This window comes from Megascapheus bottae, chromosome 17 (genome assembly GCF_031878675.1).
Source record: "Megascapheus bottae isolate mThoBot1 chromosome 17, mThoBot2.hap1, whole genome shotgun sequence".
NCBI lineage: Eukaryota > Metazoa > Chordata > Mammalia > Rodentia > Geomyidae > Megascapheus > Megascapheus bottae.
In genome coordinates this window covers 51,096,485-51,118,519 of record NC_143525.1, presented here as the reverse complement: position 1 = coordinate 51,118,519, position 22,035 = coordinate 51,096,485, and the positions used below count along the sequence as shown (strand labels likewise).

At 57.3% G+C, this 22,035-nt stretch overlaps 1 protein-coding gene across 1 annotated transcript in view; it reads left to right on the top strand.

Moving 5' to 3' along the window:
- Window positions 1–22,035, top strand: part of Ccdc57 (coiled-coil domain containing 57) — a 54,925-nt gene that overhangs the window by 25,062 nt on the left and 7,828 nt on the right. Inside the window, exons 14-24 of the mRNA XM_090351539.1 lie at window positions 1,108–1,312; window positions 6,326–6,444; window positions 7,527–7,595; window positions 7,908–8,094; window positions 8,233–8,363; window positions 8,838–9,055; window positions 12,722–12,888; window positions 15,396–15,508; window positions 16,538–16,696; window positions 17,390–17,442; window positions 18,691–18,855. Of these exons, the coding sequence (XP_090207665.1) occupies window positions 1,108–1,312; window positions 6,326–6,444; window positions 7,527–7,595; window positions 7,908–8,094; window positions 8,233–8,363; window positions 8,838–9,055; window positions 12,722–12,888; window positions 15,396–15,508; window positions 16,538–16,696; window positions 17,390–17,442; window positions 18,691–18,855 (1,586 nt within the window). The remainder of the gene's footprint in view (window positions 1–1,107; window positions 1,313–6,325; window positions 6,445–7,526; window positions 7,596–7,907; window positions 8,095–8,232; window positions 8,364–8,837; window positions 9,056–12,721; window positions 12,889–15,395; window positions 15,509–16,537; window positions 16,697–17,389; window positions 17,443–18,690; window positions 18,856–22,035) is intronic.

Below are 22,035 nucleotides of genomic sequence, written 5' to 3'. Positions count from 1 at the left end.
TGGGGCGAGCCCATGTTGGAGGGGAGGTTTACCTAAATCTCTTGGTGTTCAGCTCAGAACGGGTTCTTTCCTGACTTCCCCTGGGTGTGAAGCCGTGCCGGCCTCCCCCAGGTCAGTGCCACCCTCAGGCCTTCCTCTCCCAGAGGCTCAGCTCTGAGCCCCTCCCATGCCCAGCCTGCCGCTTCCCCCCCTCCCCACCATCCGGTGATGGCCACCCCTCTCGCCACTTCTCAGGACACCAGAGGGACAGCAGCACCCGAAGGGCACAAGTGCCTGCCAGTCCTGAGAAGACCAGGAAGCTGGCCAGGACAGGTTGTGCCAGCCACCCCGGGGCATGGGACAGGCGCGGTTAGCGCAGGGGCAGCCTGTCCTCTCCCGGGTGTGAGGAACAGGCTGTCCTCTCCCGGGTGTGAGGAACAGGCTGTCCTCTCCCGGGTGTAGTTGTGAGGAGCCGTCAGACTGGCCGTAGCCTGGCTGTTTCCCGCCTCCTTCCCGCATCCCAGGCCCCTGCTTGGCAGCGCGTGCTGCAGGGTCTGAATTCCGAGTGGGCTGATAGAGGCTTGTGCCGGGCCTCACCTGCCTGGACCTCTTCCAGGAAGACAAAGGGGTGAGCTGGGGGGCGGGGGGGGAGAAGCAGGCCACGTGAGCCTGCAGGCCAGCTAGCACCAGCCCCAGGGCAGGGGCAGAGGGCAGAAAGCCAAGAGTCCAGAGCTGTCTGGGCGTGGGGCTCCCTTTGCTCTCTGGGGCTCCCGTGAGTTTCCATGATCTCTGCGTGAAAGGCACAAAGGTCGAGCTGCTAGCCTGCAGGCTGCAGGACAGGGCTAGGGGAAGGGGGCTCTTCTCACAGGGAGGAGTTGGGGAGGCTAAAATAATGGAGAGCAGACCACAGCCCTGGAGGTAGGGAGCCTGGAGCCCGGCTTCTCATCCCTGGAGGGAAGAGGGCACTGAACCAGCCCCACGCCACACACCCTTTGTTCTCCTTGCTGTTGGCCTGGAGGCTGCAGGTGGACGTGGTGTGGCTCTGGGATGGCAGTATGGCAAGGTGGCACCCTCCCCCAGGCCTCTTGCAGCTGACTGCTCTGCCCTTTTCCCTCACACGGCCTGGAGGATGCGCAAGCGGTGGGCCCCGAGGAGCGGGGGCCATTCCCCATGAACCACCAGCCAGGGGTGCAAACCCCACCGCCCTTACCTACGTCCCACCTGCAGCAGAAACTTGAGGAAGCAACCAGAAAAATCCTCCGCCTTTGCCTAGAGAAGGAGCAGCTCATTGAGATGGGAAACCGGTTGCGGGCGGAGCTGGGCCAGGCCAAAGGTGAGTCTCGTGTTGGGGAGAGAGGGAGAGAAAGGGGGCCGGCGGGCAGGTGGGCGGGGCGGGCCGCAGCTGGCAGACCCGCCTCCAGGCTCGCAGGCCCCTACCGGACACAGCAGGAAGAGGAGCGGAGGTGCAGGGCAGCATGCCTGGGGGCAGGCAGGGCCAAGCAGCCTTTCTGCTGGCCTCTCCACTGCAGAAGGCCCCACGCAGGGGCCTTGCTGTCCCCCTGGTGGAGGCCTGGGCCAGGCCACAGGTCAGGAAGTCGGACTCAGCTGATTTCTTAGGAAATCAAGGGATAGAGAGTCCCAGACACCACAAAAAGGGGGCACATGGGAAGTGCCCAGAGCAGCCCTGGAGACATGGGAGTCTGGCTGGGGCCCCGAGGGCAGCTCAGGAGGCCTAGACATGGCCTCTCCAGCGAAGCCAGCATGTTGGGTGGAAAGGTTTCCAGTGCGTCCATACTGGGGTCTGCACTCAGGGATTTGTTCTTACTAGATGGTAGGGGAGGGGCACTTTCACACAGGGTCAGCCTGCACCCCTGCTTTCTCTGGGAGAGAACACTTGTTCACAGACAGCCACCCTCGCCTCGGGCCCTGCCCCTGTCTCTTCAGCAAGGTGGCAGCCCCCAAGCTCCCACTGTCTCTGGGGAGCAGCGGCCATACCTCTCCTGTCATGGCCGAGGGTGGGTGGGGCCTGGGAGCCCAGGGCACTGCAGGGCACTCAGGGCACTGGGACTCAGCTTTCCCCGGAGAGGAGAGGCCGGGCTCTTGGAGAGCTGGCTGTAGGGATTTTGCCATCCAGAGAGAGCCATTCCAGCTCCCAGTGCCATCGAGTCAGGACAGGCTTCCAGTGTGTCCGTACTGGGTCCATACTCAGGGATTTGTTCTTACTAGACAGGCACTCTACCGCTTGCTTCAGCCGTGCCTCCCGCCCTTTCGCTCTGGTTTTACTTTAGTTTGTTTCAGTACTGATTGAGTTTGGGAGGCGCTTTACCAGTTGACCCATGCCCTCAGCGCCTGTGGTTATGGTTAACAGAGTCCTGCGTTTGGCCCTGGCCAAACTGGGTCTCTATCCTGTGTACATTCTACTGCAGCTGGTATGACAAGTGTATGCCGCCATGCCCAGCTTTGACTGTTGAGATGGGGTCTCACAAACTCTTCCTAGTCTGGTCTGGAGACCCCCTGTGGAGCCTCACGGCTGGGGTGGGGTTCACGCATCAAGACCTCTACCTCTTCCACCTGGGAACCACATCCCCCCTTTCCAGATACCCTGAAACTCTCAGTCTTCTTGATTCAGCTGCTTGAGTGCTGAGAGCACGGCCTGCACCCCCTCTCTGCTCCCCCACCCTGTGCTGGGATCAAGGCCTGCACCGCACTCTGCACTTCCTTGATGCCTGGGCGCTGTCCCTAAGCTCGGCAGCTCAAGGCTACCGTCCTACCCTTGAACCACAGCCCCACTTCCTGTTTTCTAGTGGATAATTGGAGATAAGAGTCTCTCAGACATTAGTGCCTAGGCTGGCTTTGAACTGTGATCCTCAGATCTCAACCTCCTAAGTAGCTAGGCTTACAGGTGTGGGCCACCAAACCCAGCTCAAAAAAAAAAAAAAAAAAAAAAGATATTCTCAGGCTGGAGTTATGCTTAGCATACGTGAGGCCTTGGGTTGTCTCCACATGGCGGTGAAGGGGGACGGTTGGCCAGGAAAGGAAGATGGCCTCGGGGCTGGGGAGAGCTGGCTGTGGGGGCTTCTCCCATTGGATGTTTGGACCCTAGGGACTGTGGTGGCCTGTCCAAGGCAGGATGCCGAGGGCCTCAGAACGCTGAGGCAGGGGAGGGGAAACGGGAGGGCCCAGGCTCACAGAACTGTGCCCTGAGAGCTCCAAAGTGTGGTTGGTTAGCTAGCATGGTGCTGTGCCTGGAATGCGTGTGGTGGGGAGAGAAGCCATCACCGTCCGTCTGTGTTGGGACTCCCGTCTGTCCTCATTGCTTTGTCCTTAGTCTGTGGTGTGGTGTGGAGTGGCGTGTAGAGCAGCAAGGCCTGCTGACCCAGCTGCCTGTGTCCTCCCCACACAATCCTGTGTTTACGTCAGAGGGAGACACAGAAGGGGCGTGTGTGTGTGTGTGTGAGAGAGAGAGAGAGAGAGAGAGAGGGAGAGAGGGAGGGAGGGAGGGAGGGAGGGAGGGAGAAAAGGAGAGAGAGAAAGAGAGGGAGAGAGGGTGAGAGAGAGAGGGAGGGAGGGAGGGAGAGAGGGAGAGGAGGCCCACTCCACGGATTCCAGTGGAGGCCCCAGCCCCAGCCCCTTCCCCCTGGTGGAGAAGCAGGGAGAAGAGGCAGGGACATTTCTGCCCGCTCCCTCCGTTCTCTGCCCACCCTTGCCCATAGGCAGCCTCTCCCCTACCCAGGCCCCTGATCTGGCTGGCAAGCTGTGTGCCTGTCCCTAAGTAGTGCAGGGCGACCAACTGTCACCAAAGACCAAAACTGCCGGTGGCTCCCGGTGGCTCCCCCCGGGGTCAGGGCCCTGGCCCGTGGCTCGCTGGGCTGTAGGTCACCACGGGGAGGAGCTGACCACCCTCACTAGTCCCTGGCACACGCCAGCCTGGTGCACGGGATGAGGAGAGACTGGAGGGCCACGGGCTGGCAGCCTGTCCACGTCTTGGGCTGTGGCTGTGACCCCAGCTGGTGACCTGTGGCTTCCCTGCTGCCTCTCCTCTCAACAGACCTAGAGAGGGTGCGGCCCAGCCCCCCAGACTGCAGGGCGGTGTCGGACCAGGCACAGGCCTAGCCCCTGGCTCCTGAGCACCACACCACCCTCTGCCTCTCCTGCCTCTCCACATGTGAGATCCAGGCACAGCATTCCTCAGACAGCCCACACGTCCAGCCTACACGTGAGACAGGTTTTGTGGCCGAGTGCCTGGCTGCTCACACTGTGACCCTAGCTACTCAGGAGGCTGCAATCTAAAAATCAGGGGTCAGAGCAGCCCAGGCAAGAACCACCTGAAAACCAGAAGTAGAGCCGTGACTCAAAGTGACAGAGTGCTAGCCTTGGAGCGAAAGAGCTCGGGAACAGGACCCAGGCCCTGAATTCAAGCCCCTCAAGAAACTCAAGTAGTAGGATGTACGCCTGGGTTCAATTCCCAGGGGAAAAAACAAAAACGAGATTTTTTTTTTTCTGTTTTTACAGAAACAACCCATCTTTAGTGACAGTGCAGGAAACTCTCTGTCCTCTGTGTGATCTCTCCCACATATGCTTTCACAGGCTCGTCCTTGCACCCGGGGACCTTGCAGGCCTGCCGTGGGTTCGGGCCGTGGTGGGTAGATTCTCAGAGAAGGTGGACAGAGCATCTGTGGTTCCTCGCTTCCTGCCCTGGCCTCTGGGTGGCGTCTGCGCCTCTTCTCTGCCAACAAGACAGGAAGCAGGGAGACTTTTTTTTGTAGCAATAAATAAAAATACCTCTGGATCACAGACTCACAGAAACTAAATATTCACCAAATTTGTTTGGCCGATAGAGACGGGTAAAAAATTCCAGCCAGGCGCGGTGGCTCACGCCTGTCATCCTAACTACTCAAGAGGCTGAGATCTGAGGTTCCAGGTTCAAAGCCAGCCCAGGCATGGAAGTCCGCCCAGGAGACTCTTATCTCCAATTAACTACCAGAAAATGGGAAGTGACCCTGCGGCTCAAGGGGTAGGGCAGTAGCCTTGAGATGAAGAGCTCAAGGACAGCGCCCAGGCCCAGAGTTCAAGCCCCAGGACCCCCCCCCCCCCACATACACACACAATTAAGGAACTACAAAGTAGGGGCACGATGGTGGCTCCTGCCTGTAACTCCAGCTCTGAGAGGGGAGACTGGCTGACCCAGGTTTGAGACCAGAGCAGGCAAAAAGTTAAGACCCAGTGAAGTACACCTGTGCCTGAAAACCCTAGCTCTGTGGGAGGAAGAGGCCCTGGCAAAACAGCAAGACAACCGGAAATGTAGCTGAAGCAGAGGGCTGGACATGGCTTCTGGGGCTTCTGGGGCTGCGTGTCTGCTGGCAGGCACAGTGCCCTAAGTGCAAATCTCAGTGCCAAAAAAAGGAATATGGACAATGGATTTTTTGTTGGTGGTGGTGGTGGTTGTGGGCCTTGAACTCTGGGCCTGGGCACTGTCCCTGGGCTCTTCAGCTCAAGGCTACTGCCCTACCCCTTGAGCCGAGCCCCACTTCCCGTTTTCTGGTGGCTAATTGGAGATAAGAGTCTCCTGGACATTCCTGCCCGGGCTGGATTTGAACCTTGTAACTCAGATCTCAGCCTCCTGAGTAGCTAGGATTATAGGCATGAGCTACTGGTACCTGGCTTCATGCTTTTTTTTTTTTTTTTTTTTTGGTGCTGTTCCTAGGGTTTGAACTCAGGTCCTGTGGCTATCCCTGAGCTCTTTTGCTTAAGGCTAGTGCTCTACCACTTTACCACTTTACAAAAGCTCTATCTGCTTTTTAGGTAATTCATTGGAGATAAGAATCTTATGGAATCCAGTCTCAGTGGTTCACGCCTGTCATCCTGGCTACTCAGAGCTAAGCTCTGAGGATCATGGTTCAAAGCCTGCCGGGGCACTAAAGTCTGTGAGACTCTTATCTCCAATTAACTCTAGAAAACTGGAAGTGGGACTGTCGCTCCAGGGGTAGGATGGTAGCCTTGAGCTGAAGAGCTCAGGCACAGCGCCCAGGCCCAGAGGTCAAGTCTCATGACCAAAAAAAAAAAAACAAAAAACCAAAACAGAAAAAGAAAGAAAAAAAGAAAAGTCATGGATTTCTTCCCAGGCTGACCTTGAGCTGCAGTTCTCAGCTCTCAGTCTCCTCAATAGCTAGGATTAGGTGTGAGCCACCTGTGCGGGTTTGGTTTGGTTTGGAAGGAAAGGGTTTGCTGCTGTGCACTGCGTGGGCCTCAGCACTGGACCCTGCCCTCCTCTGTGTTCCAGTGGCCTAGCTGTGAGCAGAGACCAGACACTGAACTCAGAGCCAGCCTTTCCCCATCTCCTTTCCAGGAAAGCCACGTCCTCGCCCTGCTTCTCCCACCCGAGAGCCCTTGGACCCTGGTGCGGCATCTGAGATGCCTGTGCGCCCTGCACCGCCTTTAGGAGAGCTGCAGCCCCATGGTACTCAGGTGACGTGCCTCTGCCCTGCCTTAAATAGCCCCTGGTTTGTCCTAGCCAGCTGGGAGCCATGGCCCACAGGCCCAGGGCGGGAACTGCTGAGGCTTAAGAGGGAGGCCAGTAGGGTGGGACTGGAGGCCGTGAGCAGCTCAGTGCTCACACCGGCTGCCCATCTGGAGTGTGGGAAAAAGAGCATGGGGAGCATCAGGGTGACATCTGCGGTTCTCTTTCTCCATCCGGCCAGAGGCCACCCACGGAGAACCTGCACGGCGGAGCCGTGAGCAAGGGTGTAGGTCAGGGAGGGACAGTGAGCGGCCAGCCCAGAAGTGGGCATGGGGGCTATGGTGTGGTTTCTGCAGGAGAAGAAACAGAGAAGGGCTGGGAGAGGCCCAGGCCCAGGGCGGTCCCCACAGGCCACCGCTTCCTGCAGAAGGCCCTGAGGAAGACAAACGGGGAGGAGAGAAGGCCGACCTGACGGCAGAGCCAGGCAGTTCCCAGGGTGCCTGTCTCTGGCCTCTTCCCTAGCTCTGGGGAGCCCAGAGTCACCCTTGCTTTGCATTTCCTGACTCTTGTAACCTTCCTGTCACCTCCGTTAATTACTGTTTAGCCACCTGTATGTGTGTGTTCCCATTCCAGCCCTGGGCTTGAACTCAGGGCTTTGGGCACTGCCCTCGGATTTTCTCAAGACTAGCAGTCTGTCACTTGAGCCTCAGCACCACTTCTGACTTTTTCTGTATATAAGGAATGCAACCCAGGCTTTATGCATGCTAGGCCAGTACTCTACCACTAGGCCATGCTCCCAGAGCCAGGCAGAATGTCTTCTTAAGCTTTATTCATCTCTTCCAAACAACAAAGCTGTCATACAGGCCGGCCCTGTCTAGCCCATGGCCTCCCTGAAGCCTCCTGGCATGGAGCAGTGGAGGCCATGCCATCCAGTCTGCACACAGCAGGCCAGGCCGTCCCCAGAGGCCAGAGTCCTGATGGACCTGAAGGCCCTGGAACCCAAGGTGGGGAGAGCTGCTTCCTGTCCTTACTGCCCTCCACCATGCTACAAAGTGACCTGACATGGTGCCTGCCCACTGTCTCCCTACAGGGCCCAAAAGGCATGAAGAAAAAGACCTCTGCAGACCCTGCTGGGAAGAAGCAGCCCTGCCCAGTCCAGGTCAGCAGAAGCCCCCCGCTTCGAGGCTCTCGGGCAGGAGCTGGAGTACAGCCAGCAGCTGGGTGCCAAGGGTGCTGGGGCTGCAGCTGCGCCCAGTGGCTGCCAGGATGGGTCGCGGTGCCTGGTTTAGAGCAGGGGCTCCCTGGGGGACGCAATGACTCAGGCCCACCCACCCCTCAGTGGCGCCCACCCTGGGTGGCTGGAGGGCTGGCCTGTCCAGTGTCCCTTCTGTCCCCGGGGAATGAGGGAGGGGAGGTTGGCCTGAGGGGGGCCCCTGGAATGACACATCTCTCCTAACTCCTGTGGAGGCAGACTGTGACCTGCCAGAAAGAAAACCGGTCCCCAGGGACACCACGGGCTCAGGGCATCCCTGGGGAGAACAGCCAGCACACCCGTCGGTCATCCTCACTGGCCAGCAGCTCCCTGCAGGACACCTGGCGCTTACTGGACCTCGGGTCCAGCCCCGCTGGCCTCCCCTCTGAGGAGGGCTCCACACCAGGTAGGACAGAGCCTGCCCAGGTGGCGGCCTACAGGACGGGCGACGCCCGCAGTGGACGGGAGACCCAGCCTGTGTGCTGTCATCTCCAGTCTGTGCCAGCCCCTGGGCTCACATCTGCCTGTCCCCCCCTCACCCAAGGCTGTTTCCGGAACCCCACGCCACAGAGCCCCATAAACATGGCCTGGCATGGCGTCCACCTCCATGCCAAGAGTGGACGCAGCGTGGCTACGTCCACTCCACAAGAGACCAGCACAGCCAGCTTCCCACCTGCAAGCCCAGCTCTTTGGCAGGCTGAGATATGAGGATTAGAGTTCAAAACCAGCCCAGCCAGCAAAAACCCAGAATTAGAGGCATGGCATAAGTGGTAGAATACCAGATACAAGCAGAAAACAATGAGAGAGTGCAAGTTCCAGTACACATGTGTGCAAGCGTGTGTGCCCCCATCTTGGTTCTCTGAGTTCACGCATGCTCCTGAAGCCGGAAGTGCTTACAGAAGCCAGGACTCTGTCCTGCTCTGGTGCCAAGCCACGGCCTGGACACGCCCAGCTCACACACAGCTCTAGCGTAGCTGAAAGCTCAGAACTGCTGAGCCTTTTCCTGAGACACTGTGACAAGGCCGTGGAGGGCGGGGCGGGGTGGGCGTTGAAGAGAAGGCTGCTTCAGAACAGCATCCGGGGCCTGGGAGCGAGGCCTGGTGGTGGAGTGCTTGCCTAGCAAGCCTAGCCCTGGGTTCCTTTCCTCAGTACCTGAGGTCCAGCTTGGAGAAGAGCGGCAGTGTGGGTGGCTCCATTGGGATGTCTCGCCTGGTCCTGGGGCTGGAGCAGCCATGTGAGCAGGCAGGCTCAGGCTGTGACCCCCTCTGCGCCCACACCCTGGGCTCAGCCACGCAGACCGCGCTTCCTGGCTCCAGCGCCTCGTCCGGTCAGCCCTCGTGTTCTGGTGCGCTAGCTCCTGGAGGCAGGTGGGCACCTGTTGGCTGGATTTGGTAGCTGTCACAGCATCCTCGCCTGTGGGTTCTTGTGCTTGTTGGGGCCTGGACACCATCCTCCAGCATCTTCCACTCAAGGCAGCAGGGCTGGGGCTCTGCCACTCAGCCATGGCTTGGTGTCCTGCTTCTTTGAGGTTAATTGGCCATAAGAGCCTCAAGGCCTTTCTTGTCAAGGCTGAATTTGAACTACTGTCCTCAGATCTTGGCCTGCTGAGTGGCTAAGAGCAGGCGTGAGCCACCAGCTCTGGCAGTTCTCTCTTTATTGGGAGCACTTTTGTGGGGGGGGGGAGGGGGTCATGGGTCTTGAACTCGCCGAGGTGTTGTCCTGAGCTCTTCAGCTCAAGGCTACCGCTCTGCTCTACCCTTGAGCCAAGCCCCACATCCTGTTTTCTAGAGGTTAACTAGAGATTAGAGTCTCTTGTCCTTTTGTGCCCGGGCTGGCTTTGAACCTTGACCCTCAGATCTCAGCCTCCTGAGTAGCGGGGATGGCAGGCGCGAGCCACCGCGCCGAGCCTGGAAGCACTTTGGGTTCCCTTTCCTTCATCCTCACCCAGAACTAGCCGAGTGTTGTGTGGGAAATAAAGCTGACCTACCCCCCAAGTCCAGCAGAGTTGTGCCACAGATTCAACCCATTGGCCTTAGCGCTGTCAGTCAGGTGCTCGGTGGGGCCTTTCTCTCCCTTCCTCGACCGCTGCGGGTGCGGTCTGCGGCCTGAGGCTGGGCCTGGGGCTTCCAGCCTCCCCACACCAGGCAGGCCTGCGCTTGCTCCTCCTGAACCCTGCTGTCAGGCCGCAGCCCCTGGCCACCCTTCCTCCTTCCTCCCGCGCAGGCTGCCCGCCCACCCCACCCTCAGTCCTCAGGCCTGGAAGTTCTGTTCTGAAGTTTGGTGAACGTGGAGGTTGCGTCCTTGCCTCTCCACTCTCCCTCCACCCCTGGAGGAGGAGTGAGGCTTGGTGCTGCCTGCTCCAGGGTCACAGGTCTCCCACAGAGAAGTGCATGTCCCAGAAGACCTGGGTCACGGGGTCCCGCGTGACGTCCTGGAGCACTCAGCAAGCAGGCCACGTCCGCCTCATCCTTCAGCTCAGAGGGAACCACCGGGGAGGGCCATCCTGTCCTGTGGGAGGGGGCGCTGTGCCGTGGTGAGGGAGGACGCTGTCGTGGGGGAGGACCCTGTCCCCTCGTGAGGGAGGACGGCAGGGTGAGGGAGGACGCTGTGCCGTCGTGAGGGAGGGTGGCTGGGGAAAGGTCTGCACACACTGATGTCCTCTGGACCACAGAGTCCTGAAGACTACCCAGGAGCACTGTGGCTGGCCAGAACACTCACAGATCAGCTCGAGTCATAGCCACACACACACACACACACACACACACATACATACACACACACACAGATCAGCTCGAGTCATATCCACACACACACACACACACACACACACTCACAGATCAGCTCAAGTCATAGCCACACACACACACACACACACACACTCACACACACACATACATACACACACACACAGATCAGCTTGAGTCATATCCACACACACTCTCACACACACACACAGATCAGCTGGAGTCATATCCACACACACTCTCACACACATACACACACACAATCAGCTTGAGTCATATCCACACACACTCTCACACACACACACAGATCAGCTGGAGTCATATCCACACACACTCACACACACACACAATCAGCTGGAGTCATATCCACACACACTCTCACACACACACACAGATCAGCTGGAGTCATATCCACACACACACACACACACACAGATCAGCTCGAGTCATATCCACACACACTCTCACACACACAGATCAGCTCGAGTCATATCCACACACACTCTCTCACACACACACACAGATCAGCTCAAGTCATATCCACACACACACACACACACACAGATCAGCTTGAGTCATATCCACACACACACTCACATACACACACACAATCAGCTTGAGTCATATCCACACACACTCTCACACACACACACAGATCAGCTGGAGTCATATCCACACACACACACACACACACACACAGATCAGCTCGAGTCATATCCACACACACTCTCACACACACAGATCAGCTCGAGTCATATCCACACACTCTCACACACACACACACAGATCAGCTCAAGTCATATCCACACACACACACACACACACACAGATCAGCTCGAGTCATATCCACACACTCTCTCTCACACACACACACACAGATCAGCTCGAGTCATATCCACACACACTCACACACACACACACATACTCACAGATTAGCTCGAGTCATATCCACACACACTCACACACACACACACATACAGATCAGCTCGAGTCATATCCACACACACACACACACACACACAGATCAGCTCAAGTCATATCCACACACACACACACACACACACACACACACAGATCAGCTCAAGTCATATCCACACACACTCTCACACACACAGATCAGCTCGAGAAATATCCACACACACTCTCTCACACACACACACACAGATCAGCTCGTCATATCCACACACACACACACACACACACACACACACACACACAGATCAGCTGGAGTCATATCCACACACACTCTCACACACACACAGATCAGCTCAAGTCATATCCACACACACTCACACACACACACACATACTAACAGATTAGCTCGAGTCATATCCACACTCACACACACACACAGATCAGCTCGAGTCATATCCACACACACTCACACACACACACACATACTCACAGATTAGCTCGAGTCATATCCACACACACACACACACACACACACACACACACACACACACACACACACACACACACACACCAAACATTTCAGAGGACGCACAGCGACTTGTTGTGAAAGGGCCCAGCAAATGCATGAGGCTTGGTGGCTCTGGTCTTGGCAACTGTTCACCTCTGCCCTCCAATCTCAGGATTTAGATGGTGCAAATAAAACTTGATTTACAACAGCAGGTGGCAGTCACACTCCGTTGTTAGGCCAGGTACCTAGGCCTGGGGAGGACCTGGGGCTGGGCCGGCCGCCAGCACCGGTGGGCATCTCAGGGAGGGTCCTGGGGCCGTTCTGGGGTGGCCTGAGTGCAGAGTGACAGGGCACATACTCAGCTGGCAACATTCAAGGTGGGTGTGGGGCCAGGGGTCTGGGTGCAGAGGGGCCTTCTGGGTGCAGGTGGGGAGCAGGAGGGGAGGGCAGGCGTTGGGGACATGGACAGGACTCCATCCTAGTGCTGGGTGGGGCATGGTTGGGAGGGGTCAGTGAACCAGCAAGCAGAGCCGGGCACCCTCGCTGCCCCCACCCACCCACAGAACACCACCTCCCGCTTCACTGGGGTGCAGGGTCGTGTGCTTGGAGAGCAGGCAGAGGAGGGTGAAGAAGAGGCTTCCAGAAGGAGGGCTGGTATGGAGGGGCGCTGGACTCTGCGTGGCCGGGGCGGTGGGTGGCTGATGGATAGCTGTGCCCCAGGTGCCTGGTCAGTGAGAGGCTTGTGTGGCCAGGGCCACAGCGGCACGCAGTCCCTGCCCTGACCTCACGGCGACTCCAGCTGTGCCTGCCACTCCGAGGGGAGCCAGGGCTGACTTTGAACCGAGACCCTCCGATCTCTGCCACAGGCCTGTGCTGGGGACCCTGGCTACTCCAGAGAGCGGGAGGAGGCCGCGTGAGGCCTCCCGCCGGCAGAGAAGGGCTGGAGAGCCGCCCGGCGGTGGCTCTAACAGCACTTTTGCAATGGTAGTCAGAAGAAGCCCTTTGGTGGCGGCCCTGGAGCTGGTGCTCACCGGTGAGAGATGGCTGCCGTGGCACCGGTGGTCCAGTCATTGTGACCTTCCCAGCCTCACATGTGTTGGACATGAGCGTGCAACACTGCGTGGCCTGGCCGGGAGTGTGGCCCAGGGGTAGAGCGCTTGCCTAGCATGCAGGAAGCCCTGGGTTGGGTTCCTTGGTGCCAATATGCAGAAAAAGCCACAAGTGGGACTGTGACTCAAATGGTAGAGCGCCAGCCTTGAGTCTTGAACTCAGCCCAGGCCCTGTGCGGACCTCCCTTCTGGTTCTTTCCACCACCTCTGGGGAGCACATGGACAGGTGGTGGCAGTCAGCTAGCTGGCCCCACACCTCAGCTCGGTCCCTACCCCTTTCCTTCTAGCCACGGCCAGCCCAGCCTCCCTCACCTGCTGGCCCCCGCTGGTGGGCACACTGACAGGCCCTGCTCCCCTGAGGGCACACACCTGCTTCCTCCATCCCTGACCTGCAGCAGTTCAATCCCCCATCTTATTTTCTCTTCCAGCCTGGGCCCCCAAGCCTTGCTCTGTTTTTCTTAGTTATCTTGGTTTCCTCTGGTCTCCAGAAGTCCCTGAGGGTGGAGACATCTGAGAGGCTTTGTCCTAGATGAGCCTCAGCCAGCACTTTAGACTGAGATTGGAGAAGAATGGCTGGAAGTTCCCAGGGAAGTGTATTGCTGATGGCAGGCCCCGTCCACGTCCAGGTTTGCTTGAAGAGGCAGGCCAGGGCTCTGGAGGCCCAGACGAGCAAACAGAGCCTGGGGTCTGCCTGAGCTGCATCCACCTTGTTTCCAACAAGGAAAACAAACAAACAAACAAACAAACCAGCTTTCCCTCTAAAAGCAGGGTCCTTGACCTTGACTCCAGTTACCCAGCTGCAGAGAATTTCTAGACCAGTCGCAGTGGTATGAAAACTGGGCAGAGCTTTATTGAGCAGGGTGCTCTGGGAGGGAGGCAGACACACACAGCTTTTGGGCGTCTGGGGACTTTACATGGCCGAGGCAGGGGGTCTGACTTCACAGTTAGGCGATGGTGTGTTTGTTGGTTTGTTTGTTTTTGTGGGTCATAGGTCTTGGACTCTGGACACAGTCCCTGAGCTCTGCAGCTCAAGACCGCCTTACCCTGAGCCATAGCCCCACTTCCAGTTTCCTTGTGATTAGCTGGAGATAGAGTCTCACGTTCTGTCGTGCCGGGGCTGGCCTAGAACAGAGGTCCTCAGGTCACTAAGATTACTGGTGTGAACCACCACGCCAGACAGTCACGGCTGGTGTCCTTTCTGAGCTCCTGGACGTTTGGGGCATTTCTTCCAGGTAATAAAACCTAAACTCTCCAGATAAGGAAAGTTCTCCTTGTCTCTCCGGAAGCAAAGATAGTGCTTTTGTTTTTAATACCTTGTATCTAAGTTGCCTTCACCAGGTCTCATTTTCCCCTAAAATGACTTTGCTCTCTTCATCTTCAGGGAAGTAGGTGAATGAGTAGCTCCTGTATTTGCTTTAGGCGTCCATGTTTTGAATTCCTGGCAGCCATTTGCCAGGCCTCCTTTCCCCTAGTCTCTCCAGCCTCAGGGCTGCTGCACCAGAAGGGTTTATAAGGCATTTTCCCCCCTTAACCTGGGCTGGCTAGGGCTGGCCTAGCAGTAGAGTGCTTGCCTAGCGTGCACGAAAACCCGAGTTCAATTCCTTAGTACCACATACATAGAAAAAAGCCGGAAGTGGTGCTGTGCTCAAGTGGTAGAGCTCTGGCCTGAGACCGTGCTCAGGCCCTGAGTTCAAACCCCAGCACTGGCAAGAACAAGAACAACAATAATAATAGCCAGGGCTCTGTGGCTTGCCAGGAGAGGCCGCCTGGCAGCTGCCCCAGCACCAAAACACAGGAGTGCTCTGCATCACCACTGAGGTCAGCTGGCCAGCGGCCAGCGCCCCGAAGGTGGCTCCAGGCCTCCCTCACTGGTGAGCACCTTCTCAGGTCCCCTAGGCCTCTTTTCTAGGAGCTTTGTCCGTCCTCAGCCCCAGAGACTCCTAGGAGGAAGGGGGCCAGCGTTCAAATGTGTGCAGTGCCCCGGGCACCAGGCCTGTCCCCTACAACAACCCTGCAGCCTCCAAGGAGCCGGCCTGTGCTGGCCTCCCTGCCTGCCTGCCTGCCTGCCTGCCTGCCTGCCTCCTGCCTGCCTGCCTGCCTGCCTCCTGCCTGCCTGCCTGCCTGCCTGCCTCCCTGCCTCCCTGCCTGCCTGCTCTGCCTGCCTGCCTGCCTGCCTACCTGCTCTGTCTGCCTGCCTCCTGCCTGTCTGCCTGCCTGCTCTGCCTGCCTGCCTGCCTGCTCTGCCTGCCTGCTCTGCCTGCCTGCCTCCTGCCTGTCTGCCTGCCTCCCTGCCTCCCTCCCTCCCTCCCTCCCTCCCTCCCTGCCTCCCTGCCTCCCTGCCTCCCTGCCTCCCTCCCTCCCTCCCTCCCTCCCTCCCTGCCTGCCTGCCTCCCTGCCTGCCCGCCCTCCCACCTATCCCGTGGGCTCTCAGGGCTTCCCAGCCGCTTGGCTCTTGAGGTGGAGCTGTGGACAGTGTGTACCTTGTGTGCCGGAGCCTGGGAGCCCACAGAGAAGTGTGTCTGCCGAGCAATAGCTGGGCCAAAGGTGCAGGGAGTGTGAGGACTGAAGGTGTCACCAGGCTTGTCAGGAGCCAGGAGCCAGCCTGCGGGCGGAAGGCTTGGAGCGTTCCCTCTCCCGCCAGCCCGACCAGGGAAAAGTGATGCTCCAGGACTGGGTGTCCTGGCTTTTTAAGCTCTAAACCAGGCTAGCCATTTCCCTAGGTGGTCATAGGCACCAGAGGCCCCGAGCCTTTTCCACAAGGCAGCAGGGAAGCCAGGGACACGTGAAAACCAGCTCTGTTTCTCCAGGTCAGTCTGGGGAGGGCCAGCAGTCCACGCCAGAGGAGCCTTGAGTCTGCTGTGGGGCAGGCCGCGGGCAGGCCGTGGCCCCAGGCGGTGTTGGGGCACATACCCCCTGCTGCCCTGATGCCTGCCTCACCTGCTGGAGCGGCCAGCTCCCACCAACGCCATGACTCCATTCCCCAGTGGGAAACTGAGGCCTAGGGCACCGTGCCAATGTGCCTGCTGCTCCCTGGAGTTCCAGAAAAAAGACCGGCCAGACCAGAACTGGTGGAAGGAAAGGGCGTGGGCAGAAGGGCGAAGGTCGTCCAGGAGCGCGCTCGGCTCTGGGCAGGGCCGCTCCTGAGTGGGCCGGGGATGGGCTGCCGCTGCCCGCACTTCCCAGCCTGTCCTGGAACCAGCCTGCGCCTGGCTCTCCGGGGAGGACAGGGCCTGAGCCAAAAGGGGACACGCAACCCACGCAGGCACGGTTTCCTTTGAAAATTGCATTCACTTTCCCCTGAAATCATGATTTTTTTTCCTTTACAAGGCGCTAAGAGTTCCGGGTAGTGTTCACACTGTGCTTGCAAAGCCGGGTTACGTAAGGCCGGCTCTGGGCTGTTTGGCCGGTGACAGTGGCACCCTGTTGCCAGGTGTTTCTTATCTGCCCATCTAAGAGGGAAAACTAAAAGTAGGGCCGCTGGGGTGAGGACCCCGCCCGGAAGGGGCCAGCCACGGCCACCGCCACGGCCACGGCCGGCATCTCCACTGCCTCCCTCACGCCTGGCTTCTCCAGGTGCCAGGTGGGGGCCAGAAGGAGAGCTGCAGCCCTGGGTGGCTCGGTGGCTGGCACACGGTGCAGAGTGCTCAGTGGGGTTGGGGCAGGGATGGCCGCAGGCCACAGGCTCAGGTGGGCCCCACGTTCCCGGGGGTGGGAGCTGCCGACATGGCCCAAGTCAGAATCAGCCTTGAAACATCCTGACCTGCTGGATGTGGGGCCCGCATGGTTCCATCCGTAGAGCCAGCCAGGGCCGAGGCACCGGCCATGCAGACCCGAGCGGGGAGGTAGAGGCCAGCCTTGGCGAGGGACAGGGTGCCAACAGTGGGAGGCAGAGGGGAGGAAAGGTGCTGAGCCAGGGCGGTGGGCCTTGGCGGCCCAGCAGAGGCAGAGGAAGGAAACTTCCAGGTGCTGCCCTGTGACCCATCACAAACCCAAACTGGCTTCAAAGTCCAGGCTGCCTGAGGTGGGGTTTCTGGGTTTGGTTTTGGGGTTGTTGCTGTTTTTTGTTTTTTTGTTTTCCAGTCCTGGGCTTGAGCTCAGGGCCTGAGCACTGTCCTTGGGCTTTCTCAAGGCTAGAGCTCTACCCCTTGAGCCTCAGCACCACTTCCGGCTTTTTTCTATGTATGTGGTACCCGGGAATCGAACCCGGGTCTTCGTGCATACTAGACAAGCACTCCACCACTAGGCCAAGCTCCCGGTCCCCTGAGGCGTGTTTTGAACACCCGAGCTCCTGGACTGACCGTGGCCTCTGAGTGGAGCCTTTGTTTCCCATGAGGGCAGGTGAGAGCCGCTGGCTGCGGGCCTGGGAGGAGAGGCACAGGTGAGGGCACCCCAGGCTGACCCAGAACACGCCGTTCCACTTGTCAGTCCCCACACTCGCATCCTGACACGGTGCCCGGGGCCCGAGGGACCTGTGCCAGGTGAGCAGCGGGCTCCCGGGGCCAAGGCCAGAGGAGCTGGGACAACCTCAGGAAGCCACCAGGGCTCGGCTTGACGCGCCCAGCCAGGGTGGGGAGGCCCCCGCATACACCCCAGGTCCTGTCCGAGTCCTCCAGCCCCTCAGCCTGGCCCACGCCGCCGGGGGACCTGGCTGAGGCGCAGGACAGCGTCCTGTGGCTCTTCTTGTAATGGCAATACAGGGCTCTCCAAACCAGTGCTCCGGCAGTGATTCCCCAAGCCCTGAAGAAGGGCTGCGGTGGAGGAGGGGGAGCGGCTGGGGCTCAGGTAGTTGCTCCTCGCGTGAAAACAACCGTTAGAGCCTCCAAATTGTCCATGTGGGAGAGGCGGGAGGGGAGAGAGAGGGCGAGGCTGACTGGGAGCTATTAAATGCCGATATAGAAGTGTCTCAATAAACCACCTTCTGCAACGAATGCATGCTAATTAAAAGCTGGGTGGCGCTGGGAGTGTGGTCCAGTGCTCGCCTAGAGTGAAGCCCTAAGTTTGATTCCTCAGTGCCACATACACAGCAAAAGCCAGAAATGGTGCTATGGCTCAGGTGATAGAGTGATAGCCTTGAGCAGAAGAAGCTCAGACTCAGTGTCCAGGCCTTGAGTTCAAGCCCCAGGACACGGACGGGGGTAGGGAGGAGAGTCAGAGGAGGCAGAGGCGTGGTTCAAGTTGTAGAGTACCTGCCTAGCAGGCTGCTCTGACTTCAGCCCCCAGGCCTAACAACAGCAGAAGCCCAAGGGCCCCACACTCTGAGAGGTAGAGCTGGAGCAGGCATCTCTTAAAGGGCTCTCCATGCTTCTTGAGAGACGGTTGAGGTTTTTGTTGAAATTGTTACATGAAACAACCCCTGCACTACTCAGAAAAGCAGTATGTTGAAGAAACTTTTTTTTTTCTTCCAGTCCTGGGCTTGAGCTCAGGGCCTGAGCACTGTTCTTGGACTTTCTCAAGGCTAGAGCTCTACCACGTGAGCCTCAGCACCACTTCCGGCTTTTTTCTATGTATGTGGTACTGAGGAATCGAACCCGGGTCTTCATGCATGCTAGGCAAGCACTTTAACCACTAGGCCAAACTCCTGGTCCCTGAAGAAACTTTTTAAACAGACACCTGAAGAAATAACAAGCCCACTGTCTTTGGTGGCACTTGCTCTAGGGCCTCAGAGGACCAGACCCTTGCATCCCCCGTAGACAGCATGCCTGTGATTCAGCGCCCCTGACCCCTAGACCCCACCAGGCTGGCGAGGTAGGACAAGGGAGTCCAGAAAGGCCGACACTCCACAGGGGCTCCGAGTCCTCGCTCAGTCCTGGGCCACACCAGTGCACAACAGGTTCTGGGGCAGGCGAGAATGCCACGTGGCGTGCTCGAGGCCGCGTTCATACAGCGGCTAGGTACGATGTCATGATGGCCCACGTGTCCTCTCAGCGCTGGAGTGGGGAGGAAAGCAGGTCTGAGGTTTCCTGACGTGAGGCTAACCTCCATCAGTCTAATAGGAAGGACAATGACTCAGTTGCTGTGGGACCTTATTTTTGTTTTTTTGGTCGGTCCTGGGACTTGAACTCTGGGCCCGGGCCTTGTCCCTGAGCATTTCAGCTCAAGGCTTTTGCCCTACCCCTTGATCCACAGCGCCATTTCCAGTTTTCTAGTAGTTAATTGGAGATAAGAGTTTTCAGTGCCTGGGCTAGCTTTGAACCTCGGTCCTCAGATCTGAGTCTTCTGAGTGGCTGGGATGACAGGTGTGAGCCACCAGCACCCAGCTTTACTTTATTTATTGCCAGTCTGGGGCTTGAACTCATGGCCTGGGCTCGGTTCCTATGCATCTTTTTCTCAAGGCTCGCGCTCTACTGCTTGAGCTACAGCGTCACTTCCAGCTTGTTCTGTATATATGGTGCTAAGGAATGGAACCCAGGGCTTCATGCATACTACCACGCCACCTTCCCAGCCCTGTCTGAAGGCATGGCGAAAGGCATGGGAGGAAAATGCACCGGGATCTGGCCAGGAAGGGAGGCGGTGTCTGCTTCAAGCTGTGTGATGCTGCTTCAGGATAGAGCAGGGTCCGATGTGTGCATGGAGGTGGAGTGGATGGCAGAGCCTTGCTTAGGCCAGCCCCAGCCTGGGGCATCCTCAGTGGCATGCATAAGGGAAAAAAATCTGTCACCAAGTTGGGGGCCAGGGGCTCTCACCTGCAGTCCTAGCTGAGATGTGAGCATCACGGTTCAAAGCAAGCCTGGGCAGGAGAGTCTGAACACCCTTATTACCAATTAATCACCAAAAAAGCTCAATGTAGAACTGAGGCACAAGTGATAGAGTGCTAGCCTTGAGCACCGAGGCCCAGTGACGGTGCCTAATCCCTGAGCTCAAGCACCACGGGACTAGCAAAAATTAAAAATAAGTATGGCCTTTAACAGAGTAGGAGAAAAAGGTAAGACTCACCAAGGCTCACGCCTGCAATCTTAGCTATTCAGAAGGCTGAGGATCGAGGTTCAAAGCCAGCCCGGGCATGAAAGTCTATGAGACTCTCATCTCCTGTTAACCACCAGAAAACTGGAAGTAGTGATAGCTTAAAGTGGTACAGCCTTAGTCTTTAGTAAAAAAGCTCAGGGGGGCCGGGAGTGGTAGAGTGCTTCCTAGCATGCTCCAAGAGCCGGCTTGGATTCCTCAGTACCACATACATAGAAAAAGCCAGAAGTGGTGCTGAGGCTCAAGGGGTAGAGCTCTAGCCTTGAGAAAGTCCAAGGACAGTGCTCAGGCCCTGAGCTCAAGCCCAGAGCTCAAGCTCCAGGATTGGCAAACAAACAAACTCAATTACATGCTGTTTCCAGGAATCCACTTCAAGTATAAACTTACAGCAGGTTGCTGGCTCAAGCCTTTAATCCTAGTTTTTCTGAATACTGAGTCATATGGATCATGTGAGCTCAGGAGTTTAAGGCTGTCCTGGACAACACAGCAAGGCCTTGTCTCTTAAAAAATGGAGAGAAAATTTAGAAAGTATAAAGACACAGGTAACTCATCCCAGATCTCAGGACCACATAGTAAGACCCTGTCTCTAAAAAAAAAAATGTAGATTAAGAAGGCCACCCATGCAGGGCATGGCAGCTCACGCCTGTCATCCCAGCTGCTCAGGAGGCTGAGATCTGAGGATCGAGGTTCAAAGCCAGCCCGGGCACTAAACTCTGTGAGACTCTTGTCTCCGATTAATCACCAGAAAACCAGAAGTGGTGCCATGGCTCAAGGAGTAGGGCAGTAGCCTTGAACTAAAGAACTCAGGGACAGCGCCCAGACCCCAGGTTCAAGCCCTATGACCAACAAAAAAATAATCGAGAAAGTCAAGCAAGAGTGGGAGGCATTGAGATCAAGCTCCAGTACTGACATGCAAGGACCTTGATCCTTAGATCTCAGCGTCCCCAACAGCTAGGATTCACCACAGGCCTGGGCCCTGGGCTTCCAGTTTGCTTTGGAAGGCCAGCAGACAACAAGGTCAAAGAAGAGCTTTACAAGAAACTAGGTGCTAGGTGCCAGTGGCTTCTTGTAAAAAACAAGTTTATGAGACTTTTTCTTTTTTTTTTGGTGGGACATGGGGCTTGAACTCTGGGCCTGGGCATTGTCCCTGATCTCTTGGTTTAAGGCCACTGCCCTACCCTTGAGCCAAGCCCCAATTCCCCTTTTCTAGAGATTAGAGATAAGAGTCTGGGGCTGGCTTTGAACAATGATCCTCTGTTCTCAGCCTCGTGAGCGTAGCTAGGATTACAGGTGTGATCCATATGCCTGGCACAAGAGAAGTCTATGAGACACTTATCTCCAGTTAAGTGCCATAAAGCCAAAAGTGGAGTTGTGGCTCAAGTGGTAAAGTCCTAGCCCTTGTTGTAAGGTGAGAATACAGAGAAGCCACATTTTGAGGGTTCGAATCTTGGAGTCTTTATTAGAACACCAGTGACTGCATGGCGGACTCTTACCTCAAAGGCCAGCAGCCAGAAAATGCACTTAATAAAGCTAGGAAACAGGCTAGCGAGGAAAGAAACAACAAAAACAATACCCAACAAGCCAATTCAGCTCCAGTGGATAACTGAATTAGGACACCATGGTAAACAGAGAAAAGCCAGACCGGACACAGGATGCAAACATAGAGACAGCGTAATGGAACCAAAGCAGTGCCAGGCCCAAATAGGGTCAGGGCAGGGGCAGGCTCACAGAAAACCCCCATCCCAGGCACTGAACTGACAAGTCTAGTAACCTGTCAGTCAAGTGCCCACCCCTGTCTCCAGGGATTCAGGCTTCACCTTTCCCCACACCCCAGACAGGAAGAGGAGATGCCAGAGCTTCCAGATCCACAAGCAAAGCTTGCCAGAGGCTATGTCATGGCATTTCTCTGAAGCAGAGTCCTTATCTGCAGTCAGTGACTAGCCTCTCTCACCTCTTAGGGCTTTTCTGCCCCTGGTGGAGAATTCCCTCCACCCAGCTAGAGCTGCCTAGATGGCTGCAAGAAGTTACTTCCACTCCGCCTCCTACTTCACTGTGAGTGAAAAAGCTCCAGAACAGATAGAACCCAGGCCCCAAATTCAAGCTCTAGGACC